At 62.7% G+C, this 27,118-nt stretch overlaps 1 protein-coding gene and 1 long non-coding RNA gene across 2 annotated transcripts; one reads left to right on the top strand and one right to left on the bottom strand.

Annotated features, from left to right (window-relative positions):
* Positions 1 to 230: 230 nt before the first annotated feature.
* On the bottom strand, positions 231 to 19,520 carry LOC115639604 (mucin-1-like). Its single transcript, XM_030542587.1, has 9 exons — positions 19,502 to 19,520; positions 11,065 to 11,301; positions 8,333 to 9,080; positions 7,927 to 8,083; positions 6,597 to 6,670; positions 6,004 to 6,146; positions 5,383 to 5,507; positions 5,109 to 5,255; positions 231 to 664 (listed from the first exon to the last, which is right to left on the bottom strand). Exons 1-9 carry the CDS (start codon positions 19,518 to 19,520, stop codon positions 602 to 604), a joined length of 1,713 nt encoding a protein of 570 aa, XP_030398447.1. The 3' UTR covers positions 231 to 601.
* Positions 19,521 to 25,751: 6,231 nt separating this feature from the next.
* Positions 25,752 to 27,023, top strand: LOC115639525. The gene is made up of 2 exons (XR_003997697.1): positions 25,752 to 26,195; positions 26,455 to 27,023. It is a non-coding gene; the product is annotated as an uncharacterized LOC115639525 (long non-coding RNA).
* Positions 27,024 to 27,118: the final 95 nt, after the last annotated feature.

Raw genomic sequence — 27,118 nt, 5'->3', positions numbered from 1 at the left:
CGAACACTGCACACTGGGGGCCTCGTGGCAGGGTACAGCATTTGGCAAGTGATTGCGGGCAGGCGGGGCTTGGAATTTGGGGGAGGCAGAGAGGAGGGTCCTTCCCTTGCATTGTTCATCCAGTTCCTTCATGCATTCGAATTTGGCTGCTCCAGAACCGTCTGATGGTCGCTCCCACCTCCTGAGAACAGGTGGAAGCTGGGCCAGAGGGCCCCCCAGGCTGTGGAAGGAGCAGGGGACACGCCCCATACACAGCTTGGGGCAGTATTGAGGGGCTCCCCTGGAGAGTCCTTGTCATATTCCCTGCACTGCCCAGGCTGGCTGGTGGGGGGGATATATGGGGCAGCCCCTTTACTGTCCCCCATTAGGAATTTGCCCCATTAGTGCTTGCCCTCACATGGCCCAAACCCAGGGCCAGGGGTTGCAGGGTGGGGGGAGCAGTCACCCTCCCTCACCCCGCCACACTTTGAATGCAACCCCCTCCTCCCCAGTGCAGGAAACCCCTGCCTTGTCAGCCCCACCCAGCACCCTGGAGTCCAGCTGCAGGAAGCAGGTGGCGATGCTGAGAGCTCTGCTCCTGCTGGTCCTCGGGGTAGTGCCCCTAGAGATTGTCTGATGTCGCAGGGTTGGCGTAGAAGGCGTTGGTGCCGTTGCCGGCGGCGATCTGGGGGGGGAAGCAAAGGGGTTAGAGCCAGGCTGGGCCAATCCACCATTACCTGGCAACCAGGACCCCCAGCCAGGCAACCACCAGTACCCCTGTTGGCATGGAAACCGGGGCTCTGGGGCCAGGAACAGGCCCCAGTCACATTTGATACCGGCCACCCCGTCCCTGCCAGCAGGGAGACACCTCAGGGACCTCTCCAGCTCTGCTGCCCCACAGCAGCATGGGGGGAACATGGTGGGGTTGGGGGAAGGTGACCCCACCCCACAGCCCTGCAGGGCTGTGGATGCTTCACGGGGTTAATGTTCAGAGCACCTGGCGCGGCTGGAGCTAGCACTGGCCTTCTGCCAACAGCACCACAAACAGCCCAGTGTCTGCTGTAAATACGGCACTGGTCACGCGCCCAGCTCGGCCCCTCACTGCCCCCTGGGCGCGCACAGGCCTGCCCTGCCCCACAGCCAAGGGCTCCAGGGCAGGAGCGTCCCCACCCTCCAGGCCACACCAGCCCCTCCAAGGTGCCTATGCGCTGGCTATGCTCCCCCGCCCCAGGCTTCCCATGACTTGGCTCTTTTGTCTCAGCCATTAGCGGCCTGCAGAGGTAAATATTTACTCAGGCCGGGTGTTTGAACAGCCTGAGCGACTGGCTGCACAGATCAGAGGAGCTGGAGCCAGCCCAGCTAGGAACAGGGACCCGAGTAACACAAACACCCGCTGCTGGGGCCCAGCCCCACAGGAACCGCACCAGGGCCCGGGTCGGGCAGCAGTGCTTCTTCCCGCCATGCCAAATGCAGAGCCAGGGACGCCGGTGACTGATGAGCCCCCCGCTGCCCACTCGTCCTAGTGCCAGGTCACGCCAGTGCCCGGCCCAGCACAGGCTGCTTGGCTGGCGGGCTCATTGTGGATGCACCCACCCATGGCCGTGCAGAGAGACTGCAGGACTCATGGGGCTGGCATCACTAGGGTCCTCATGCAGATAAAGTCCCCCCAAGTCCTCTACCCCTGTATCTGATTAGGCCCGTCTTCACTGAGCAGAGTGGTGACCCTCCTCCTGCCATCGCTGACAAGTTCCCTGATCCCTCAGCCCCCCACCCCCAAGGTTTACTTGGAAAACAGTTTGTGCTTGATGCAGGGAGTGAGCAGCAGAGCCCCCTTGCCCCCCCCCATCCTCCCCACATGCGGCACCTCTGAGCTGGCCCCACAGGCCAGCAGACCAGCCCTCTCCATGTTCATAGCTGCCCAACCATCCTGGTACCTGCACCTGGCCTGGGGCTGTGGGGCTGGCCTGGTACCCTGGGACTGGCCTGGGGCTGTGGGGCTGGCCTGGTACCCTGGGGCTGGCCTGGGGCTGTGGGGCTGGCCTGGTATCCTGGGGCTGGCTTGGAGCTGTGGGGCTGGCCTGGTACCCTGGGGCTGGCCTGGGGCTGTGGGGCTGGCCTGGTACCCTGGGGCTGGCCTGGGCATGTGGGGCTGGCCTGGCTGAGACCATTTAACAGCAGAGTGACCCACTGCCCTGACAGGCTCCCCCAGTCCCCCAGTCCCTCAGGCAGTGTCAGGCCGGAACTGGGAATGAGGTGGTAACAGGGCCGGCGCTTCCATTGAGGCGAACTAGGCAATCGCCTAGGGCACCAGGATTTTCGAGGGGCAGCATTTTCCCGGGGGGGGGGCGGCAGGCGGCTCCGGTGGAGCTGCCGCAGTCGTCCTCACGGGCAGTCCACCGGAGCCGCACAACTGCGGCAGCTCCACCGGAGCCGCGGACCAACGGAGCCTCCGCAGAAATGGCTGCGGCAGCTCCACCGGAGCCGCGGGATCAGCGCAGGGCGGGGAAATGGCCGTGCGCCTAGTGTGCGAAAAACTGTAGCGCCGATCCTGAGAGGTAAGGGAGGCTGGTCAGTCACAAGGGGACAGACGTGGAGCCGAGGAGGCGCCAGCCACCCACTGTGGGCTGCTGGGGCCCCACGGGGCTGGGGAGGGAAAACCGGAGCCCCACATACAGACTCTGCCTGCTGCAGCCCATGCCGCCCTCCCCGAGGGCACCGCCCAGGCCTCGGCTGCCTCCCACCGGTCAGCAGGGACGGGCTCGGCTGAGGGAACCCAGCGTTCCTGGGAGCACAGGGCCTGGCTCCAGCCAGGGGCCGTCAGGGCAGGCTGCCCCCAGCCGGGAGCCTCCAGCTGGGCGTGAGAGTTACACTAACCCCCCATCCCGGGGCAGGAGCGGGGCCATCTGGTCTCCATGGGCACGGTGCCAGGGGCAGAGCCCAGCCAGGCCGCCCTGAGCAGGGGCACAGCCGGCGCTGCCAAGGCAACCATTGGTAGAGCGACTTCTCGGAGCCAGGCTTCAGCCCCACCTCCACCCCGCTCCATCCCTGCCCCACAACCTCATCCTGCAACCCCCCCCCCCACCCCTATCCCTGCCCCACAACCTCATCCTGCAACCCTACCCTCACCCCATCCCTGCCCCACAACCTCATCCTGCAACCCTACCCCACCCCCATCCCTGCCCCACAACCTCATCCTGCAACCCCACCCCCACCCCCATCCCTGCCCCACAACCTCATCCTGCAACCCTGCCCCCACCCCCATCCCTGCCCCACAACCTCATCCTGCAACCCTACCCTCACCCCATCCCTGCCCCACAACCTCATCCTGCAACCCTACCCCCACCCCCATCCCTGCCCCACAACCTCATCCTGCAACCCTGCCCCCACCCCCATCCCTGCCCCACAACCTCATCCTGCAACCCTACCCCCACCCCCATCCCTGCCCCACAACCTCATCCTGCAACCCTACCCCCACCCCCATCCCTGCCCCACAACCTCATCCTGCAACCCTACCCCCACCCCTATCCCTGCTCCACAACCTCATCCTGCAACCCTACCCCCACCCCCATCCCTGCCCCACAACCTCATCCTGCAACCCTACCCCCACCCCCATCCCTGCCCCACAACCTCATCCTGCAACCCTACCCCACCCCCATCCCTGCCCCACAACCTCATCCTGCAACCCCACCCCCATCCCTGCCCCACAACCTCATCCTGCAACCCTACCCCCACCCCCATCCCTGCCCCACAACCTCATCCTGCAACCCCACCCCCACCCCCATCCCTGCCCCACAACCTCATCCTGCAACCCCACCTCCACCCCATCCCTGCCCCACAACCTCATCCTGCAACCCTACCCCCACCCCCATCCCTGCCCCACACCCTCATCCTGCAACTCTGTGACCTCACCCCCACTCCATCGCCCCACCCTCACCCTGCCCCCACTCCCAATGCTATCCTGAAGCCACCCTCTGACCCTCCTTCCAGCCCCTTCACTCAACCCCCCCACCCACAGTGCCACCGTGTGACCCTAGCCCCACCCCAGCCCCCCACCCCTCTAGAAGAAGGCAGGGGGCTTGTCCTCCATGGACAGCAGCAGGAGTCACAGATTCCAGATCCGACTGTCCCAGGCCGGCAGGCCCATAGTGACAGTCTAGCAAATCTGACCTCCCATCTCGCCTGCTGAACTAGGGCCAAATGTTCAGCAAACATCCTGTCTGGCCACAGGACCTGCCAGGGACGGAAAAGCCAGCAGGGCTGGGGGCCGGTCAGTGGGCAGGCAGGGACGGGGATGCTGGTGCTGCCCAGGGCAGGCCAGGCCATGGCAGGGACAGGACTAGCGGTCCCCAGAGACCTGGGCAGAGTCACCAGCCTGCCCCATTGGCTGCTGTTTATTTAGCTGCTGGTTTCACATCAGCTGGGAGCTGCCCCACGAGTGATTAACACAGCGAGGGGGGGCTGGGGCCACTCAGGGCCTGTGCTGCAGCCACCTGACTGGGGAGAACAATATTTCCCCTGGCTCTAGCCAGGCCAGTCCCCTGCCCCCCCCCATGGACATGAACCCCCCCACCCCAGGACCACTCCGCCAGGACGTCGCTCTATAATCCCACAGGATCACACCCCGTAAACCCCACTCCCATCTACCCCAGGAGCTCCCCCCGTCGCATTGCCCCTAGCACATCCCTCCCGACGAGCTGAATTGTGCAGCACGGCCCCATGCTCACATTTCTGGCATTGGGACCCCCGTGCCCTTGACCCTCCCCCCTCAGCTCTCTCCCAGGGGGTGCATTGGGTGGGAGACAATTAGGACTGTGGGAAGCACCATGTCATCACCATGCACTAATCTCCCCCACCACCACCACCACCCCTGGGTTTGTGTTCTCTTTGGCGAAATTTTCTGGGATGAGCCGACCAACCCCCTCCTCTCCCAAATCCCCCCCTCAGTGAGCAATGTGGGCGGTTTCCACCCTCAGTGCCCAACACTGGCACCCCCACCGCGTGCCTGGCAGAGCTGCTGTGTACTAGGCACCGGTGTTCAGGGGTGTACCCAGGCAGTGTACGGGGACAGGCATTGGGGCACACGCTGGGCTAGGGGGCACCCCAGGGCAGGACCAGGCCCCGCTGCTTACATCACTGTAAGGATTCTGCTTCTTGCCGGGGGCACTGAAGCGCCCGTGGGTGTGGTAGGTGGGGTACTCATTCATGGGCTGGTACGAGGCCTGTGAGCTGAACAGATCCAGCTTCCCACGGCTCCTCCTGTGGCACGAGCAGACGATCTAGACAGGCAAGAGGAGGCTGGTCAATAGGGATGGGGTGTGGAGGGAATGGTGGGGTCAGGCATGAAGAAGGAGAGAGGCTGGAGGGGGCCTGAAGCCGGAGGGATGGGCAGCGGGGGGCACTCACCAGCAGGATGAAGATGAGGATGCTCAGCACCAGCAGGATGCAGACCAGGACCAGCAGGGCGATGCCCCAGCCAGGCACCAGGGGAGCTGGTGCTGTGGTGGCTGGGGGATTGCTGCCAGAGTTGGCTAAAACACAAGTAGGAGCAGTCAGGGGCTGGAGAGGACCTGGAGGAGAGGGATCCCAGCAGAGAGGCCCAGGCCAGGGGACGCAGCTGGCCAGGCAGACGGGCCAGGGACAGTCAGGGGCTGTCGGAAGGGGCCTGGCCTTGGGGTGCTGGGAAGAGGCTGAGTGTGATGGCTGGGGGCTCAGCCCCAGTGCAGGTCAGTGAGGACGGCTCTCAATGGCTGTGCTGCCAGGGGGCACAGGAGCCCTCCCTCCCCGGGACAGATACAGGCTGGGCTGGGCTGGCAGGTCAGGCACCGTCCACATACCCCAAAGCAGCCCAGCCAGGGGCCTCTGGTGGGAGCTGGAGGAGCCCCTGAGGGTAGCCCGGTCTCCACAGAGCTCTGCAAAAGGGCCATAGACACCAGCCCCGATCAGCCATGGGCTGAGCCCCCAGCACAGGGACCCCTGGACACGTGGTTGTGGAGACACTGTGGGGCCTGGCTGGAGGCTGCTCACCACGGATATTGTCCAGCTGGAGTCCACCAAAGCTGTTCTGGCTGTCCAGCCTTTGTGTCAGCTGCTGCTCAATGTCGGTGGCCCTGATGCTGGTGTTGCTCACTTGGTATTGCAGGACGGACTCAGTCACCACCGAGCCCGGGCTGCAGAGCGTGCCAGAAAGGGGGTGTTAACTGGGTCTGGTCCCAGCCCTTCCCGTGCCCCTGCCCCAGCTCCCCCATTCACATCTGCCCCTGCACTGGCCTCCCCAAACCATCCATCTGCTCCCTCCAGCTCCTGCCACCTGGCCCTGCACCAATTTCCCCACACTATCCACTGGGCCCCACACCAGCTGCTCCCCCCACACAACCCCTTTGAACCACCTCCCTTATGCCCTGACCTGCCCCTGCTCCAGCACCCGCCCCCCCCCCGCAAAGGCAGGACACCTGCCCAGCACAGGCTCAGGCAACCAAAGCTCTGGGCTGTCGGACATGACACCCCAGGGTCACCTGCTCTCTCCTCACCTTTCTCCAGCCCCCCCCGGCAGCCCAGGAGGCAGCAGGCTGCCCCCTCCCCTGCCCACAGCTGGGGCAGCCCCATGGCACACACTGTACCTGAAACGCAGATCAGTAAATCCCAGGTAGTTCTGCCCATTCAGGCACGTTGGGCAGCCGTAGATACTGCGGTACTGTCACAGACAGAGGGGAACAGAGTCACTGCCAGCACCCCAGCCGGCTCTGGGGGGAGGGGCAGGGAGCACCCAGCTTGGCGGATCTGCCCCAGCCCTGCCAACCTTCCTTGCTCCTCTCTGGGGTGCAGGGGCAGAGAGTGTCTCCCCAGAGCCGGCTGGAGAGGGACAGAGGGGCCCAGAGCCGAGGGCAGGGTCGGGGGGGTGTCTCCCCAGAGCCGGCTGGAGAGGGACAGAGGGCCCAGAGCCGAGGGCAGGGTCGGGGGGGGGGTGTCTCCCCAGAGCTGGATGGAGAGGGGCAGAGGGGCCCAGAGCCGAGGGCAGGGTCGGGGGGGGTGTCTCCCCAAGCCGGCCTGAGAGGGGCAGAGGGGCCCAGAGCCGAGGGCAGGGTCGGGGGGGGTGTCTCCCCAAAGCCGGCTGGAGAGGGGCAGAGGGACCCAGAGCCGAGGGCAGAGTTGGGGGGGTGTCTCCCCAGAGCCGGCTGGCAAGGGGCAGAGGGGCCCAGAGCCGAGGGCAGGGTCGGGGGGGGTGTCTCCCCAGAGCTGGATGGAGAAGGGCAGAGGGGCCCAGAGCCGAGGGCAGGGTCGGGGGGGGGTGTCTCCCCAGAGCTGGATGGAGAGGGGCAGAGGGGCCCAGAGCCGAGAGCAGGGTCGGGGGGGGTGTCTCCCCAAAGCCGGCTGAAGAGGGGCAGAGGGGCTCAGAGCCGAGGGCAGGGTCGGGGGGTGTCTCCCCAAAGCCGGCTGAAGAGGGGCAGAGGGGCTCAGAGCCGAGGGCAGGGTCGGGGGGTGTCTCCCCAAAGCCGGCTGAAGAGGGGCAGAGGGGCTCAGAGCCGAGGGCAGGGTCGGGGGGGGGTGTCTCCCCAGAGCCGGCTGAAGAGGGGCAGAGGGGCTCAGAGCCGAGGGCAGGGTCGGGGGGTGTCTCCCCAGAGCCGGCTGGCAAGGGGCAGAGGGGCCCAGAGCCAAAGGCAGGGTCGGGGGGGGTGTCTCCCCAGGCAGGACTGAGGGACTCTCCCTTCCCTACTGCAGGACAGGAGACTTTGGGGCTCAGGGGCCTGGGGGTGGAGTGGGGTGGGGTGGAGGCGTCTCCCCTCCCCGCTCCGTGGGGTCTCTGGGTGTGGAGCCCGAACTGCAGCAGCCACCAGAGGCCCGAAGGCTCGTCACATGGCAGCTCGCTGGAGCTCCCTGCGAAGCCCCCCAGCCTGGGGCTGGCAGCCGCCCCCGCTGGCAGGGAGGGGAGGGAGGGGCTGCTGTGCTCACCATGAAATGGATTTTGGAATATAATTCCTTGTAGTAACTGGTGCTGGGGTTGAGAAGGGAGTCGTTGAAGTTCCAGTTCACAATGCGGAACGAGAGAAAGAAATAGATCCGGGCCCGGGTGGTAGTGGAGGTGCTGGGGGGCAGGGTGGTAGTGTTGCTAGGGGGTGGGGTGATCGTGGTGGGGGGCGGTGGGGTGATCGTCTTGGTGGGGGGCGGGGTGGTTGTGTTGCTGGGGGGAGGGGTGGTCGTGTTGCTGGGGGGCGGGGTGGTTGTGTTGGTTGGGGGCGGGGTGGTCATGTTGGTTGGGGGAGGGGTGGTCGTGTTGCCAGGGGGAGGGGTGGTCGTGTTGGTTGGGGGTGGGGTGGTCGTGTTGCTGGGGGGCAGGGTGGTCGTGTTGGTTGGGGGCAGGGTGGTCGTGTTGCCAGAGGGCGGGGTGGTCGTGTTGGTTGGGGGCAGGGTGGTCGTGTTGCCAGAGGGCGGGGTGGTCGTGTTGGTTGGGGGCAGGGTGGTCGTGTTGCCAGAGGGCGGGGTGGTCGTGTTGGTTGGGGGCAGGGTGGTCGTGTTGCCGGGGGGCAGGGTGGTCGTGTTGCCAGAGGGCGGGGTGGTCGTGTTGCCGGGGGGCAGGGTGGTCATGTTGCCGGGGGGCAGGGTGGTCGTGTTGGTTGGGGGCAGGGTGGTCATGTTGCCAGAGGGCGGGGTGGTCGTGTTGGTTGGGGGCAGAGTGGTCGTGTTGGTTGGGGGAGGGGTGGTCGTGTTGCCAGAGGGCGGGGTGGTCGTGTTGGTTGGGGGCAGGGTAGTCGTGTTGCTGCGGGGCAGGGTGGTCGTGTTGCCGGGGGGCAGGGTGGTCGTGTTGGTTGATGGTGCGGTGGTCGTGTTGCCAGAGGGCGGGGTGGTCGTGTTGGTTGGGGGCAGGGTAGTCGTGTTGCTGGGGGGCAGGGTGGTCGTGTTGCCGGGGGGCAGGGTGGTCGTGTTGGTTGATGGTGCGGTGGTCGTGTTGCCAGAGGGCGGGGTGGTCCTGTTGGTTGGGGGCAGGGTGGTCGTGTTGCCGGGGGGCAGGGTGGTCGTGTTGGTTGAGGGCGGGGTAGTCGTGCTGCTGGGGGGCGGGGTGGTCGTGTTGGTGCCACCAGTGGCAGTGGTGGTGCCCTGTGCTGTACCTAGGAGAGAAAGTTCAGTTCAGGAAGAAACAGAACAAAGTACGGGGTGCAGGCAAGCAATAGAAACCCCTGGATGGGGAAGCTGGGGCATCAGGTGCCCACTTGTCGGGGCAGTTATTTTACACAGCTTGTGACTAGCCTGGGGAACTCACTGCCACAAGGTTCTAGTGAGGCCGAAAGTTCCCAGGGCTCAGCCAATGCCTGGACGGTCACAGGGACAAGGAAAGCAGCTGGTGACCCCGACAAGACAAAGCCGCTCCAAGGCAGGAGTCAGACAAGGGAGGGGAACGTCACTGTCCTCTGGGGGTCCTGTAGGGGGGCAGGTCCCGGGGCTGTGCTGATGATCCCCGGTTGGATCGGAGTGACCGGAGTGCCTGGGGCCGCAGCCTGACATACCAAGTCCCCCAGCTCGAACTCGAAGAGGGGCTGTGCTGCCAGGGCACAAACACCCCGATGTGGGGTCTGACGTGGGCCCAGCCCAGTGATCCGTGGGCACCTCAGCCCTGCTGTGGATCAGGCACCTTCCCCGAGCCCCGCGTCTGGGAGTCTGACTCAGTGCGTGGAGCTGGGTGTCGGAAGCCCCTGGGTCCCATCTGGAGCTGCTTCACATCCCCAGCAGAGACAAGCCCTGCAGGTCCCTGGGGAGCTGCCCCCACCCCCAGGTTCCCCAGAGAGCTCCCCGTACCCTCCCCCCCCGGGTTCTCCAGAGAGCTCCCCCCGCCCCCTGGAATCCCTGGAAAGCTCCCCAGGCCCCCACCCTCGTGCCCCGTGTGGAGTGAGCCGTGTGGGGCTGGGCTGGCCTGGCCTCTGCGTTCCGGCCCATTGGTGTGGAATGTTACTTGGCTCCTTCCCCAAGCACCTTTACTTGGCGTCGGTAGCTGGGGGTCCAGAGCAGGGGCCTGGCAGTGCCAGCCTGGCCGGAGCGTCCTGCCCAGAAGGGGCTCCGGCGGCTCCGCCTCCCTCCCTGCTGTGGAAGGTGCCTGGAGGAACGCCTGCCGACACCCCCCGGGCAGTGAGAGCGGCTGAGGCTCTGACCCCGTCCTTCCTGGGCCTCGACGCGCCCAGCTGGGGCGTCCTGTGGAGCAATTCCTGCCGCAAACCCAGCAGCCCACCCCGATGCAGAGAGGACGGCCAGCCAGGGGCAGCGCTGCCCGTTCACAGGAGGCCCACGGGCCCCACAGTCCTGGGAGCCATAAAGACGCCCTCGGCCTGAGCCTGCAGCCGGGGCCAGCCTGGGGCTAACAGCCCCCCTTCTCTTGGGGCGCCGTGTCCTGGCCCCTGGCAGGTCACTCGGGGCAGTCAGGGATCCACGTGCTGCCCCCAGGAGTCCTGGACAGGACGTTCCCTGCCGGGCTTCCCTGACTGGACCCAGGCCGTTAGCACTGGGCTCAGCCAGAGCGACACAGCCCAGACCCACCAGGGTCAGCCCCCGGGGAGAGGCACCAATGACTGTCGGCCAACGACCTCCTGCGTCCCAACCCGCTGCCTCTGGGCACCCTCAGAAAGGGGCCCTGGGGGAGGAGAAGGGGCTCCCCAAAGCACCCACCCCAGGGAGAGGGGACCTCAGGAACACTGGGCCAAAGAGGGGGCTGGGCAGAGCGTACCCCAGGAACACTGGGCCCGGGGGGGGGCTGGGCAGAGGGTACCCCAGGAACACTGGGCCCGGGGGGCGGGCTGGGCAGAGGGTGGCCCAGGAACTCCAGGCGCTGCCCATTGTTTTCTGGGTCACTGTGGGGTCTGGGACAATCAGGCCCCACTCGTCCATTGCCCCTCCTCCCCCTCACCGCATCAAGCGGCAGATCAGCGGCTAAAGGCAGCGGGGCCCTGAGGCTGCCCGACCTGCTGAGCCATGGCCCCACCCCACGGATCCCTCTAGGGAACGGACAGAAACCTGCCCTGGGTCCTCCGCCGTCCTCACGCCATGACTCCCCCAACCCCCTGCGCAGCCCAGAGTGAGTCCGATCCGGCTCCAGGTGCCACTCACCTGTGGCCAGCAGCAGCAGCAGCCCTAGACCCAGCCGCAGGGCAGCTGTGCCCAGACTTCGGGGCTTCATGGCAGGTGGTGGGGTGGGGGCTTGGCCCCGGGTGTCCCAGCACCAGGCTCGGGCTCGGGCTCTGCCTTGCTCGATGGGGCTGCACCTCCCTTTAGCCCGCAGGGCTCTCGACAATCCAGGAATCAGGAACTGGCAGCGGCTCTGCGGCTCGAGCTTTATAGCAGCACCTGCAAGCAGGTGGGGCCTCACTCAGCGGGCTGGGGACACTCCCAGGAGCTCGCTCGGTGTCGCCCAGGTCTGTGCTGGTCTTAGGGCCCTGCCCTCCCCAGGGCACCCCCAGCCCTGAGGCCCTGCCCCCAAAACCTCAGCCCCAGCCCTGCCTCACTCGCCCTCCCTAGATGAGTGTGGAAAGGTCAGAGAACAAACCCCTGCAGTGTCCCCAGCACAGGGGCTCAGCGAGGGCCAGGGGATGGCCCTGAACTGGGGCTGGGGAGAGGCCCCACTGGGTGGAGAATGGGGCAGAAGCCTGAGGTTGGAGGAATGGGGGGGTCTGATTCCCCCGTCCCACCCGGACTCAGCCCTAGCCTTGAACCACAGCTCTGGAGCTGGGCCAGAGGGGAACCAGGAACTGGGGGGAGGGGGAGGATGGGAGGGTCCCTGCAGCCTCTTGGCTCAGCCAGCAAGATGCCTTGGGAGCTTGGTGCTGCTCAGCCGGCCGCCTGGTCCCTTCCCCAGCTCATGCCCCGTGTGGGGTTAAAATCCAGGTACCAGCTATTGTCTGGCCCTGGGTTTCTCTCACCTGCCCCAGATTCACCCCTGTGGAATGCACACGGTGTAATCCCCAGGGCATGCCCAGGTGGGTGCCCACCTTGCCAAGTGCCAGCAGCCCTCGTGCTGCTGGGCATGAGGCCCCCCCAGGCTCCCACCTGCCATGGTTCTGGGGCTGGCATGACTGTGTCTCTCCCTCTGCTGGCACTAGGGCCTCTGCCCCCTCTCTGCTTCTGGCCATAAGCCGCCATCATGCCCCTTGCATCTGACTCGGTGACCCAGGCCCACGCCGAGGACGCCCTGGGGAAGGGGCGCCAGTGGCAGCAGAGAGTTCTGTGCTGAGCCCCCGATTCCCTGCCCCACCTGCACCGAGTCCATGTGTGGCTGGGCCTTGGGTGTCACTGGAGTTCCCAGCATTGGGCAGGGGGGATAAGGGGCCCAGTCTGCAGCCCAGGAACTGGGGAACAAGGCCCCCTGCCCTGCGCCCTTGCCGGACCACGGATCAGCCACGGCTGCACAGACTCCCAGCCCCCTGGGTGTCGTCAGGGGAGTCGGTGACATGGAGTTCGTGTTTGCTAACAGGGAGGGAGCGAGAGCAGGAACTACCCAACAGAAACAAGGAAAAAGGAAAAAAGCAGATTTCCCCAGGCACATCATGAGCAGGCCAGGGCTGTTGACGCCACGCCGGGGCGGGGCTGGGGGAGATGATGGGGGAGGGGGCTGTCTCCATACGGGAGCCCTGGGCCCATGGCCAGCCGCCAGAGCTGGGAGTGTGGCATGCGAATCCTGCCCGCCCATGTCCCACTGCCACCCCAGGGCACCCACCTGGCTGCACTGGGCATGGGATCCAAGAGGCAAGGCGAGCTGGGAATCAGCTACAGGAATCAGGAGGGGGCAGGCCCAGGGAGACTCCAGGAGCACAGGATCTGGCCGGGCCCCACAGAAGGCACCTGACGAGCCCAGCACTGGGCACGAGGTCTCTGTGCTGGCCTGGGGTAGGCTGGGGCCGGGTGCTGCACTCACAATGTGGAGAGAGTCCAGCAGGAGCAGGGCAAGGCTGGGCCTGTTCAGGACAAGGGGGCACCTCTGGGCAAAGACATGCGGGGCCGGGGGAGCCCAGCAAACGCTACGCTGCAGAATGACACCAGGGCAGCTGGGTTTGAACAGCGACCAGTGGGCTGAGCTGAGACCAATGACCAGCAAAGATTTGCAAGGCCAGCGCTTCCCAAAGGGACGTGGCAGCCTAGCGCAACAGAACTGCTGCCAGGCTGAGCAGTGCTGGTGCCCCAGGGTGAAAATGGGATACGATGGAGGGGGAGAGCAGAGACCACGCGTCTGTGGAGGCCACCATCACATCTTGCTGAGCCCACAGGGCAGGAGCGGCTCACAGAAGAAACGCAGCAGTGCCAGAAGGACGTCCCCCCTGCACAAACAGCAAAGAGCTGCAAAATCCAGGCCCGCCTGCACCTCGGGCAGCCAGAGCTCTGACAGAGACGAGGCAGAAGCAGGGTCTGCCTGGGTCTCATGCTGAATGTACAAAGGCAGGCGCTGAGCACAGCGTGACCCCCGGACATACAAGGTTAGCGAGTGCCCAGGGTTCACACTAAAATTTCGTTTCCTAGGCAGGTGCAGAATGAGCCCGCTGCGGAGCCGCACTAGCCAGGCCGATAAGAACAGATGCCACCCAGTGCGCTTGAAATAGCAGCACTGGAAGCCTCCTGTGTCCTTGGTCTGCAAACACAGACAGTCCAACAGGTGCAGAACTTACACAGCAAAGTGCCCAAAGCCCTTTAGCCCTGGAGAGAAAGGAAACTCGGCTGACTGGGCTGGCAGGAGGGCGCACTAATAAAAGCAAACAAGAGAAGAGATTATGCAAATTCAGATGATCCAAGGACGCTCCAAGTGAGCACTGCCCCTCAGGAGCCGCTGGCAGGCACCCGGTGCTGAGCCTGGGCACAAGCCAAGGGTGTGGCTGGCAGATCAGGGAAAAGCAACTTCCCTTGGGTGCTGCCCTCACCCCCGAGCTACAAGGCCCCAAGGAACCTGCCCAGATTGCTGAGCACCTGGCTGGTTTGGAGCAATTACGGACATCCCGGTCCCTAGCTGTGGGGTGAAAATGATCTCCCCCCTGCCCCACAGTAGGTGACTGAGATATGCTGGCAGGGGGAGGGGAAGGACCAGACCTCTCCAATGGGGCTGCATTTCCCAGGCCTGCAGCTGGAGGGGGCGAGCTCTTTTGTAACCAGCCCCCCCTTCTCGCTGCCTCATTCATGGCAACGGGGTGATGGGGGTCAGATAGGCGGGGGATGGACACAGGCTGCAAGGGGAGGGCCGAGGCTAGTGCCTCTCCCTATCTCTCCCCTGCCCTCTGCACCCTCTGCCCTGGCCATGTCTGTCTGCCCCATGCCTGCTACACCCGCTCCCTGGCCATGTCTGTCTGCCCCATGCCCACTACACCCCCTCCCTGGCCATGTCTGTCTGCCCCATGCCTGCTACACCCCCTCCCTGGCCATGTCTGTCTGCCCCATGCCCACTACACCCCCTCCCTGGCCATGTCTGTCTGCCCCATGCTCACTACACCCCCTCCCTGGCCATGTCTGTCTGCCCCATGCCCGCTACACCCCCTCCCTGGCCATGTCTGTCTGCCCCATGCCTGCTACACCCCCTCCCTGGCCATGTCTGTCTGCCCCATGCCCACTACACCCCCTCCCTGGCCATGTCTGTCTGCCCCATGCCTGCTACACCCCCTCCCTGGCCATGTCTGTCTGCCCCATGCCTGCTACACCCGCTCCCTGGCCATGTCTGTCTGCCTCATGCCCACTACACCCCCTCCCTGGCCATGTCTGTCTGCCCCATGCCTGCTACACCCGCTCCCTGGCCATGTCTGTCTGCCTCATGCCCACTACACCCCCTCCCTGGCCATGTCTGTCTTCCCCATGCCTGCTACACCCCCTCCCTGGCCATGTCTGTCTGCCCCATGCCTGCTACACCCCCTCCCTGGCCATGTCTGTCTGCCCCATGCCTGCTACACCCCCTCCCTGGCCATGTCTATCTGCCCCATGCCCGCTACACCCCCTCCCTGGCCATGTCTGTCTGCCCCATGCCCACTACACCCCCTCCCTGGCCATGTCTGTCTGCCCCATGCCCGCTACACCCCTCCCTGGCCATGTCTGTCTGCCCCATGCCTGCTACACCCCCTCCCTGGCCATGTCTGTCTGCCCATGCCTGCTACACCCCCTCCTGGCCATGTCTGTCTGCCCCATGCCTGCTACACCCCCTCCCTGGCCATGTCTGTCTGCCCCATGCCTGCTACACCCCCTCCCTGGCCATGTCTGTCTGCCCCATGCCTGCTACACCCCCTCCCTGGCCATGTCTATCTGCCCCATGCCCGCTACACCCCCTCCCTGGCCATGTCTGTCTGCCCCATGCCCGCTACACCCCCTCCCATGGCCATGTCTGTCTGCCCCATGCCTGCTACACCCCCTCCCTGGCCATGTCTGTCTGCCCCATGCCTGCTACACCCCCTCCCTGGCCATGTCTGTCTGCCCCATGCCTGCTACACCCCCCTCCCTGGCCATGTCTGTCTGCCCCATGCCTGCTACACCCCCTCCCTGGCCATGTCTGTCTGCCCCATGCCTGCTACACCCGCTCCCTGGCCATGTCTGTCTGCCCCATGCCTGCTACACCCGCTCCCTGGCCATGACTGTCTGCCCCATGCCTGCTACACCCGCTCCCTGGCCATGACTGTCTGCCCCATGCCCACTACACCCCCCGTCCTGCCCATGTCTATCTGCCCCATGCCCACTACACCCGCCCCACCCTGGCCATGTCTGTCTGCCCCATGCCCGCTACACCCCCTCCCTGGCCATGTCTGTCTGCCCCATGCCTGCTACACCCGCTCCCTGGCCATGTCTGTCTGCCCCATGCCTGCTACACCCGCTCCCTGGCCATGTCTGTCTGCCCCATGCTCACTACACCCCCTCCCTGGCCATGTCTGTCTGCCCCATGCCCGCTACACCCCCTCCCTGGCCATGTCTGTCTGCCCCATGCCCGCTACACCCCCTCCCTGGCCATGTCTGTCTGCCCCATGCTCACTACACCCCTTCCCTGGCCATGTCTGTCTGCCCCATGCTCGCTACACCCCCTCCCTGGCCATGTCTGTCTGCCCCATGCCCACTACACCCCCTCCCTGGCCATGTCTGTCTGCCCCATGCCTGCTACACCCGCTCCCTGGCCATGTCTGTCTGCCCCATGCCTGCTACACCCGCTCCCTGGCCATGACTGTCTGCCCCATGCCTGCTACACCCGCTCCCTGGCCATGACTGTCTGCCCCATGCCCACTACACCCCCCGTCCTGCCCATGTCTATCTGCCCCATGCCCACTACACCCGCCCCACCCTGGCCATGTCTGTCTGCCCCATGCCCGCTACACCCCCTCCCTGGCCATGTCTGTCTGCCGCATGCCTGCTACACCCACTCCCTGGCCATGTCTGTCTGCCCCATGCCTGCTACACCCCCTCCCTGGCCATGTCTGTCTGCCCCATGCCCACTACACCCCCTCCCTGGCCATGTCTGTCTGCCCCATGCCTGCTACACCCCCTCCCTGGCCATGTCTGTCTGCCCCATGCCTGCTACACCCCCTCCCTGGCCATGTCTGTCTGCCCCATGCCTGCTACACCCCCTCCCTGGCCATGTCTGTCTGCCCCATGCCTGCTACACCCCCTCCCTGGCCATGTCTGTCTGCCCCATGCCTGCTACACCCGCTCCCTGGCCATGTCTGTCTGCCCCATGCCTGCTACACCCGCCCCCTGGCCATGACTGTCTGCCCCATGCCTGCTACACCCGCTCCCTGGCCATGACTGTCTGCCCCATGCCCGCTACACCCCCCGTCCTGCCCATGTCTATCTGCCCCATGCCCACTACACCCGCCCCCACCATGGCCATGTCTGTCTGCCCCATGCCCGCTACACCCCCTCCCTGGCCATGTCTGTCTGCCCCATGCCTGCTACACCCGCTCCCTGGCCATGTCTGTCTGCCCCATGCCTGCTACACCCGCTCCCTGGCCATGTCTGTCTGCCCCATGCTCACTACACCCCCTCCCTGGCCATGTCTGTCTGCCCCATGCCCGCTACACCCCCTCCCTGGCCATGTCTGTCTGCCCCATGCTCACTACACCCCTTCCCTGGCCATGTCTGTCTGCCCCATGCTCGCTACACCCGCCCCACCCTGGCCATGTCTATCTGCCCCATGCCCTCTGCACCCCCCGCGCTGCCCATGTCTATCTGCCCCATGCCCACTACACCCCCCCTTGGCCATGTCTATCTGCCCCATGCCCGTTACACCCGCTCCCTGGCCATGTCTGTCTGCCCCATGCCCGCTACACCCCCTCCCTGGCCATGTCTGTCTGCCCCATGCCTGCTACACCCGCTCCCTGGCCATGTCTGTCTGCCCCATGCCTGCTACACCCGCTCCCTGGCCATGTCTGTCTGCCCCATGCTCACTACACCCCCTCCCTGGCCATGTCTGTCTGCCCCATGCCCGCTACACCCCCTCCCTGGCCATGTCTGTCTGCCCCATGCTCACTACACCCCTTCCCTGGCCATGTCTGTCTGCCCCATGCCCACTACACCCCCTCCCTGGCCATGTCTGTCTGCCCCATGCCCGTTACACCCGCTCCCTGGCCATGTCTGTCTGCCCCATGCTCACTACACCCCCTCCCTGGCCATGTCTGTCTGCCCCATGCTCACTACACCCCTTCCCTGGCCATGTCTGTCTGCCCCATGCCCACTACACCCCCTCCCTGGCCATGTCTGTCTGCCCCATGCTCACTACACCCCTTCCCTGGCCATGTCTGTCTGCCCCATGCTCGCTACACCCGCTCCCTGGCCATGTCTGTCTCCCCCATGCCCACTACACCCCCTCCCTGGCCATGTCTATCTGCCCCATGCCCACTACACCCCCTCCCTGGCCATGTCTATCTGCCCCATGCCCACTACACCCACTCCCTGGCCATGTCTATCTGCCCCATGCCTGCTACACCCCCCCCGCCATGTCTGCCTCCCCCATGCCCACCACACCGCCTCCACCCTGGCCATGTCTATCTGCCCCATGCCTGCTACACCCCCCCTGCCATGTCTGCCTCCCCCATGCCCACTACACCGCCTCCACCCTGGCCATGTCTATCTGCCCCATGCCCGCTACAGCCCCCCGGCCATGTTTATCTGCCCCATGCCAACTATACCGCCCCGGCCATGTCTGTCTGCCCCATGCCCACTACCCGCCCCCCACCCTGGCCATGTCTATCTGCCCCATGCCCGCTACAGCCCCCCAGCCATATCTATCTGCCCCATGCCCACTACACCTCCCCAGCCATGTCTGTCTGCCCCATGCCCACTACACGCCCCACACCCCGGCCATGTCTATCTGCCCCATGCCCGCTACATGCCCCCCACCCTGGCCATGTCTATCTGCCCCATGCCCTCTGCACCCCCTGCCCTGCCCATGTCTATCTGCTCCATGCCCACTACACCCCCCCAACCCTAGCCATGTCTATCTGCCCCATGCCCAGTACACCCCCCTCCCTGGCCATGTCTATCTGCCCCATGCCCACTACACCTCCCCGGCCATGTCTGTCTGCCCCATGCCCGTTACACCCCCCTATCATGGAGTCACCGGGCGATGCTCTGGAACTGCTCCCCACCAAGCCAGTCAGGACTTTGGGGAGCCTCCTCTCCCTTGGAGCAGACTGTCTCCAGGGCAAGAAGCTCACACGGCTTCACCTCCTGGGTCTCTCCTTGGAGCATTCAGCATCCTCTGCCCCTCCGTGCGCTTCCCCCAGCGAGCCCACCCCAGCAGGATCCTGGGGAAGCTACAGGGTCCTGCACCCCCACTTTGCAGTCAGACGTGACTCTCAGCCAGCCAGTAAAACAGAGGTTTATTCGATGACAGGAACAGGGTCTAAAACAGAGCTTGTAGGTACAGCCAACCGGACCCCTCGGCCGGGTCCATTCTGGGGGTCAGTGAGCCAGACCCCCACGTCTGTCCTCACTCCTCGTCCCCAGCCAACTCCAGACTAACAACCCCCTCCAGCCCCTCCTCTCTGCTCAGCTCCTTTCCTGGGCCAGGAGGTCACCTGATCTCTTTGTCTCCAACACCTTCAGCTGGCACCTTTGCAGGGGAGGGGCCCAGGCCATCAGTTGCTAGGAGACTGAGTGCCAGGAATTTAGGCCTTTGCTCTGCCAGATACTTAAGAACTGCCTAGGGGACACTGAGGCACCAACACAGTATTCAGAGAAAACATGAAGAACATTCCTAGTTCATCACACACCCCCACCCCGGCCATGTCTATCTGCCCCATGCCCTCTGCACTCCCCGCCCTGCCCATGTCTATCTGCCTCCTGCCCTGGCCTTGACCCCCCTCCAACAGTGTAACCATGGGGGGAGGGGGGTATCCAGTGAGCTCCTCCCCTCCTGCCCCCCCCATCCCTGTGGCACCTGTTCTGCAGCGACAGCAGCTCATTGGTCGAGCGACGCTGCCACCTACTGGGCATCTTTGTGTTCACAGCAGCTCACCTGGCCGCTGGGGTCACTGAAGTGCAGGTGAGCCTGAGCCTGAGCGAGTGACCCCAGGACTGGCCAGTTCGGGGCCTGGCCCCTCACTCAGCACCAGCCGCTTCATCGTGCCTGGATCTCTGGAAACGTGTGTTCAGTGCGCAGTGGCCGGCTAAGCAGAGAACATGGTGTTGGGCCCTGCCGGGGAAGGGGATAGACAGTGAGACAGTAAATACCATAATGGCATTATGTAAATCCCTGATACCCCGCTCCCCCTCACACACCTGAACACTGCCTGCAGGGCTGGTCGCCCCATCTCAGAAAGATGTGTTAGCACTGGGAAAGGGGCAGAGAAGGGCAACAAAAACCATCAGCACACCGAGTGCCATGACTAACTGTGACAAAGTGGGGGGTCTCTTGGTTTTTCTGTGTTTTCCAGTGGGTTGCACGCAGAGGGAGGGGGACTCAGTGTCCCCGGGTGTTGCTGGTTTAACAAGGTGAGGGGAGAGGGAGTTTGTTGTTACAGAGGTCGGGAGAGGGGACTTGGGACCCCGGCCGATGGCCTCGAGGATGGAGACAGGGCCGGCTTTAGGAAGTGCTGGGCCCAATTCGAACAGTTTTGACAGGGCCACGGCCGGGATGACTTAAAAAAAAAACCACGTGGGGCTTGTACTCACCGGGCGGTGCTCTGAGTCTTTGGCGGCACTTCGGCGGGGGTCCTTCACTCACTCCAGGTCTTCGGTGGCACTGAAGGACCCGCCACCAAAGTGCTGCCAAAGACCCAGAATGAGCGAAGGACCCACTGCCGAAGGGTCACCGAAGACCCAAAGTGCCGCCAAGTGAGTAAAAATTAAAAAGGCGCCTCTAGCCAGGGAAGGGATTCTCACTGGGCGCAGGGCCCTCTTAGGCGCGGGGCCCAATTCAGGGGAATTGGTGGAATAGGCGTAAAGCCAGCCCTGGATGGAGACCCCAGCGACTGGTGACCTGGTGACCCGGAGACCCGGCTCAGGAGTCACAGCCGGTTCTGGCCAGTGGGAGGACAATGGGCTGTGAACAGAGGACCCTCGTGACCTGACCAGCCAGTTCCAGCCAGAGGGGCCAGAGGAGAGGAGACCCAGCCACCCTGTTTACAACCCTGTTTACCTGGAGAGAAGACAATGGACAGAGGCAGGGTTGGGGCCGGGGATATCGGAGGCCCAGCTGGGAAGCAGGGGGGCTGGGGCTGGAGAGGGGGAGCAGGCAGAGCCCCCCTGGATGCAGGGGGGACTGGGATGTGCTGTGCTGAGCGAGGCCAGGCTTGAGGCCCTGAGAGTTTCCTGTGCTGGATTCAGACGCTCAATAAACCTTCATGTGTTACAATGGCTGAGAGTCACTCCAGGCTAGAGAACAGGGCGGGGGCGTGTCAACCCCTTTGGGGGTGGACTCCCTGAGGGGCCCACAGCTAGAAACAGGTGTGCTAAGGCTGAGATGTGTGGCTCCAGGAGGTAGAGGGGCCTGACCCCGAGAGAGAGTGGCCCCCCGAGAAGGGCTGTCACACTGAAAGGGGCACCCCCCCACGGACCGCACAGGGCCACGAGCAGGCATGATCTGTGAGTCCGTGACACTAAGATCAGAGGGAGACAGGGTGGTGGGGTAATATCTAGTATTGGACCAACATCTGAACTACACAGAGCTCTTCCTACGCTCCATAGCTCGAAGGCTGGTACCTTCCACAGCCCAGACATAGGTCCAGTGAAAGCTATTACCTCACCCATCTCGTCTGCTGGGACCAGCACTGCTACAACACTGCAACTGACTAACGTGTCCCATGTAGTTCATTTTCTCTCTCCCCCTCCCAACAGGGCAGGGGTTCTGTGTTTAGGAACAGTCAGACTGGGTCAGACCTGAGGTCCGTCAGTGTCTCTCTTTGATGGGGCAACACCAGGTGCTGCACAGGAAGGTGTAAATACCCAGCATTAGGCTGATGTGTGAGACTCCATCCCACCCCCTGAAAGTCTCAATCTTCTAGATACCCTGGGACCAGGCCAGGAGGCGCCTTGACGCGGGGACCTTGAACTCGGCTCTGGTCTCTGGGAGGCCAGAGGAGGGAGCAGAGGGCAGGGGTGATGCGCATGGTGTCCAGCGGTGCTGAGGAGATGCCTCGCAGGGAGCAAGGCAGGAACCAGGGCACAGACACCCCTTAAAATGGTGTTTTGTGTGTGTAAATTTAATTTGCCTGCCATCAATTGTAAACCTCCAACTCTGCTCACTGGCCCAACCCCCAGCACCGCCCCCTGGCGGCTCCCCAGCAGCATCTGGGGGCCCAGCCCCCAACACCAGCCACTGGCAGCTCCCCAGCACCCACTGGTGGGGCCCAGCCCCCAGCACCACCCCCCGGCGGCTCCCCAGCACCCACTGGGGGCCTAGCCCCCAGCACCGCCCCCTGGTGGCTCCCCAGCGCCCACTGGGGGCCCAGCCCCAAGCACCCCCCACGGGCGTCTCTCCAGCACCCACTGGGGGCCCAGCCCCCAGCCCCACCCCCAGCGGCTCCCCAGGGCCCACTGGTGGGGCTAGCCCCTCTCTGCACACTAGCACACACCAATGGGCCCAGTCTCAGGTCTACATGCTGCAGTTTTTCTCCAGCTACCCTGCTGTTTTCTCACACTTCCTACCAATGGACCCTGCCTTGGGCCTGGAGCGACCCCACTCTCCTGGGGGCCAAAGGAGACTTCAGTCTCCCTGTCACTATAACAGAGAGACCTGCAGTAAGATGGGATGCACCTGGATTTCTCAAACCTTCAAGAACAGAAGCCGGCTCCCAGCCTGCCAGCCCAAGCTGCTTGGCTGGGTTTGGGCACCCTGAAATGTGCCCCCACTCTGCCAAGCACTGAGCCCTCCAAGATCAGCAGGTGCTGGGGCAGTGCCTGGCAGGATCCCCCCCCGCCCCATATGAGCACCAGTTCTGGGAACATGCTTTCACCCAGCCACATAAGCCATTCTTCACCCACTGGGCGTGGGGGAGGGGTGTGACGCCTCTGCCCCTGCCCTTGGAGTGGCTTCCCAAAAGCCCTTAAGCCATTGAGCCAGACTCCACCCTCACCTCGTCAGCACCAACACTTGCAAAACATGAGTGTGTTTGTGTTTCTTACCAGAAGGAACCGCCTGTGAGGGAGGGGCAGCTGGGAAGCATGTACTGACATTGAAATACACACAGGGCTGGCTCGGCTGTTGTGCAAAAACTACTATGTGATTGATTAGTTACAGACTGTCTCATAATTAGGCTTGGAAGGAATACATTTTTTTAAATGGGTAAATATTGGTAAACATCTATGTCATAATACACACACAAACCAATGACAACTCTTGCCTTCAGCAATCATTGGAATTTATAACTAGGTGTGACGAACTGGGAATGTTCTTAATGTTTTCTCTGAATACCGTGTTGGTGCCTCAGTGTCCCCTAGGCAGTTTTTAAGTATCTGGCAGAGCAAAGGCCTAAATGCCTGGCACTCTGTCTCCTAGCAACTGATGGCCTGGGCCCCTCCCCTGCAAAGGTGCCAGCTGAAGGTGTTGGAGACAAAGGGATCAGGTGACCTCCTGGCCCAGGAAAGGAGCTGAGCAGAGAGGAGGGGCTGGAGGGAGTTGTTAGTCTGGAGCTGGCTGGGGTTGAGGAGTGGAGTGCAGATGGGGGGGGTCTGGCTCACTGCCCCCCAGAATGGACCCGGCTGAGGGGTCTGGTTCGCTGTATCTACAAGCTCTGTTTTAGACCGTGTTCCTGTCATCGAATAGACCTCTGTTTTACTGGCTGGCTGAGAGTCACGTCTGACTGCAAAGTGGGGGTGCAGGACCCTGTGGCTTTCCCAGGACCCCACTGGATGGACTCACTTTGGAAAGTGCACGGAGGGGCAGAGGATGCTGAATGTTCCAAGGAGAGACCCAGGAGGTGAAGACGTGTGAGCTTCTTGCCCTGAACAAGTCTGCTCCAAGGGAGAGGAGGCTCCCCAAAGTCCTGCCTGGCTTTGTGGGGAGCAGTTCCGGAGCATCGCCTGAGGACTCCATGACACTAGGCAAATTACGAAAACTGCTGGTTGATTTTAGGATATTTACCTTGTATATTTTGACATGTGATGTTGATCATTTGTGTTTTAATAGGTATAAAGCTTTAACTTTTTGAATCGCAATGTCTGCTCTCATTAAACAATTATTGTCTGACTTCCCCACAACTGTCAAAATTTAAACTGGAAAAAAAAATTAACCCATAACTTTGAGCAAGTGTGAACATTTACATTGATTAAAAACTGGAAGGGGGGATGCTTAAAGATAAACATTGCTATTACACGTCAAAATTATTAGAAAAATAAAAATCAAATTCTACCAACTTAATCATAATGCATACATACAAGGAGGCCAAATTAATTTGCATGGGCAGAGCTCATTCAGGCATTTCCTAATGCATGCCTTTGCAGCCTTACTGGTCTTGTAACATAGTTTTTTTTTAATGCAGTTTCCTAGGTTTTTTAAAAAGACAACTGAAAAAATAGAAATTCCGTCCTGTGGCATCACACTGTCCCACACACGAGTTGCCATCAGGGCTGGAACTTTTCAATCGAGAGCACAGAGCTAAGGGAGGTAACTGGTAGCAGTAGTAGGTTGTCATTCTCTATGAGGACACACTAGCAGAGGAGGATGAGACACATAGTTTGCCAGTGGGTTTCACAGGTGTTTGCTGACAGGAAACCTTAGAGCTCGTCTACGCTAGAAGTGCTACAGTGGTGCAGCTGCAGGGTGTCTGGAGAAGACGCTCTATGCCGACAGAAGAGAGCTCTCTCATTGGCATAATAAATCCACCTCCAGGAGCGGCAGGAGCAGCTCTCCCACTGACGTAGCACATCCACACTGGCACTTAGGTTGGTGTAATTTATGTCATGCTGGAGGTGGATTATTCACAGTGCTGAGCACCATAAATTATACCAAAGTAATCTCTAGTGTAGACCAAGCCTGAGACTCAGGAATCCTGGGGTCCATGCCAGGTTCTGCAGGTGAATATTGTCTCCTGTTTCACAACAGGGCTCTATGTCTCCTCCAGGCTGCCTGAGGCTAGTGCGGGTGGGGGAAAGGCACAGAGCGCATGGGACAGACAATCTCTCTGCCCTCGGTTGTGCTATGCTGTGGCTCTGGGGTTTGGAAGGAGCAATTGCAGAGAAAGTCCTATTCTGACCTAGCAGCCCAGGGCTGGAGCATGCTCAGGCCAGTTGTCCTGTAGGAGCTGGGGCATGGGGGGTGGAGCAGACTCAGTGCAGGGGGAACGTTTGGAGAATGTAGCTACCAGCCTCTGATGAGCCTTGTGCATATTGTCCGAGGTTTATAATGGGCAGATTTGGGCCCACTTTCATGAGGATGGCAAAAGGCCCCTCCCCGACACAAAGACCAAATGACAAGACCCTGCAACAAAGCACGGGGGCACTAGAGCTTCTCACTGAAGCAATTGTAAGAAATTTGTAACATGGGTGATGTATTTTCCCATAACCTCATTCTCAGAAATAACTGAACTGTTTTTGCTGAAAATTTCCAGAAAAATTCAGCCTAAAGCAGATGCTAAGCTTGGGAAATTTCAGCCAAAGCAGCCTAAGTTTGGTAAAGTTACAAGCAATGGAAAATGGTCTTATCACAGAAAGCATTAGACAATGTTGACTACAGGTGGCGATGAGCCGGTCCATCCCATCAGTGCAGTTTGGCAGGAGGTGGGTGTCACCTGCTTCTCCAGTACAGGTGACACCCACCTGTGCACCCTGCCGCCTAGACACGGCAGCCCTGGTCACTAGGAGATGGCACTGAATGCCTCCAGCAGGTCCTCAGCCCCATCTCCTGTGCATGGGGGGTGGTGGAGTGGGGGCATAACCAGCTGACTGTACCCCAGTCCCTTGCACCAGGGCATGGCAGGGAAGAGGCTATCCTCTCCACCCCACTCCCCGGACAAAGGCTGGAAGCCCCTTGGCTTTCACTGTTGAAAACTGGCCTGGGCAGAACCCTGGGGAACAGCCCGCAGGGCATAGTCCAGACCCACTGCCAGGCCGGGCTATCCCCAGTGGGTCGGTTCAGTCCCAGGCCGGTGGGAGCGCATTGCCCTTTTAAGAGGGGACTCTCCATGCCTCAGTGAACTCAGGCGACTTGGCATTTCCATTGTTGCTGCGCTGGGCCGGAGCCGGGGCTGGGCGCTCCTCGCACTCAGGGCTGCAGAGTTTGGAGGGGAAGGAGGCAGGACCCAGTCCAGGCAGGTGGCCGGAGCCGGGATGAGGTGCAGAGAGCAGCCCGGGGCCGGCACAGGAGGGCTGGGTCCCCCTGCTCCTCTGTCTGGCTGGGGGTGCGAGGCAGGTAAGGGGGGGTCCTTTCCCTGGGGACCTGGGCTCCAGGCTGGGCTGCCCTGGGGGGAGGGGAAGCTGCAGGCTCAGCTGCTCATTGTGACCTGCATTCAGCCCTGTTGCTGGGACACTTGTCTCCATGGCAACAGTAACTCTGATTATTTAACTGAATTCCCACAGAGCCAGGGTGCGTTGGAGCGCCGGGACCCAGTGGGTCCGGACGGGGCTGCGGAACCTAGCTGCACCGGGACCACCTGGCTCCAAGCAGGTCTACCCCCTGGCTGGGGCGGTTCTGGCCCGCCTGGGTCCTCAGAGAGCCCTGGGCCTGTGCCGGGGGATCAGTAATTCCTGAACTTTCCCAGGAGCTGTCAGCTGGGGCCCAGCCTCGGCCCCGGGGCCAGAAGCCGTGGAGCCAGGCGCTACCCCCAGAGCAGAGTGAGCCCCAGAGGATGAGCCCAGCGGAGGTGAGACGTTGCTTGGGCGAAGGGCTGCGGTTGGCACCTCCTTCCAGGGCCGCAGGAGGGACGGGATGCTGTGCAGTGTTGTTCTATCACCAACCAATATTGCACTCGTCCCGGCCTCCTGCCTCCTTGGGCTCACCCGAGGTTCCAGAGCCGCTCCCTCCTGCCCGGCCTCTCTCACTGCTCCCCAGCCCCGCGGGGGGGAGCCGGTCCCTTTCGTTCTAAGGTTGGGAGAGCTGTAATTGGCATGACTATCTTTCAGAGGCATTGCATTCGTCTTGCACTCGTCCCAGCCGGAGTCTGAATGGATTTGAGCTGCTCAGCAAGGAGACGAGCGCCCCGTCCTGGAACAGGTTCCTTGGCAAGGGATTAGTTACCCCTCCTCCCAGGGCTGACTTACCATGAGTGTGAGCTGCTTTCAGCAGTGGCCTGTCACGATTCCCAGTGCTGCAAACTTCCTCCCAACAGTGTGCTGTTAGTTTCCGGCTGAGGACGCAGGTGCCACACGCTTCCCAACAGCAGTGCCCTCTCAGTGCCTAGCTGAGACCTCAGTGCTGCGAGCTTCCTCCCAGCAGTGCCCTGCCAGTACAGGCTAGAAACCGCAGTAAGACTGGAAGTGCATGTCAGCAAAGAGGACACAGTCTAGGTTCCTTTCTGCAGCCAGAAGCATCCCAGAGAGATCCCAGCATTCCCACCAGCCCTGGACAAGCTTCAAATGGGAAACAGGACTCTGGTGAACCCAGGGGATACTGGGATCTACAAGGCAAGCAGCTCCAAGTGCTGGGGTCAATCTGCCCTCTGTCTCCTCACCCTGCCCCCCCACCCCACCCAGAAACAAGGCGCACAGGGCAGAAAACAATCAGAACTTTAAGGCCAGACTCGGGGTGAAGGTTCCAGCAGGAGAAGGAGCGCCAGGGCTGAGGGGC

This window comes from Gopherus evgoodei, chromosome 24 (genome assembly GCF_007399415.2).
Source record: "Gopherus evgoodei ecotype Sinaloan lineage chromosome 24, rGopEvg1_v1.p, whole genome shotgun sequence".
NCBI lineage: Eukaryota > Metazoa > Chordata > Testudines > Testudinidae > Gopherus > Gopherus evgoodei.
Note: the sequence above shows the minus strand (reverse complement) of the source record. Positions and strands in the feature narration are given on the sequence as shown.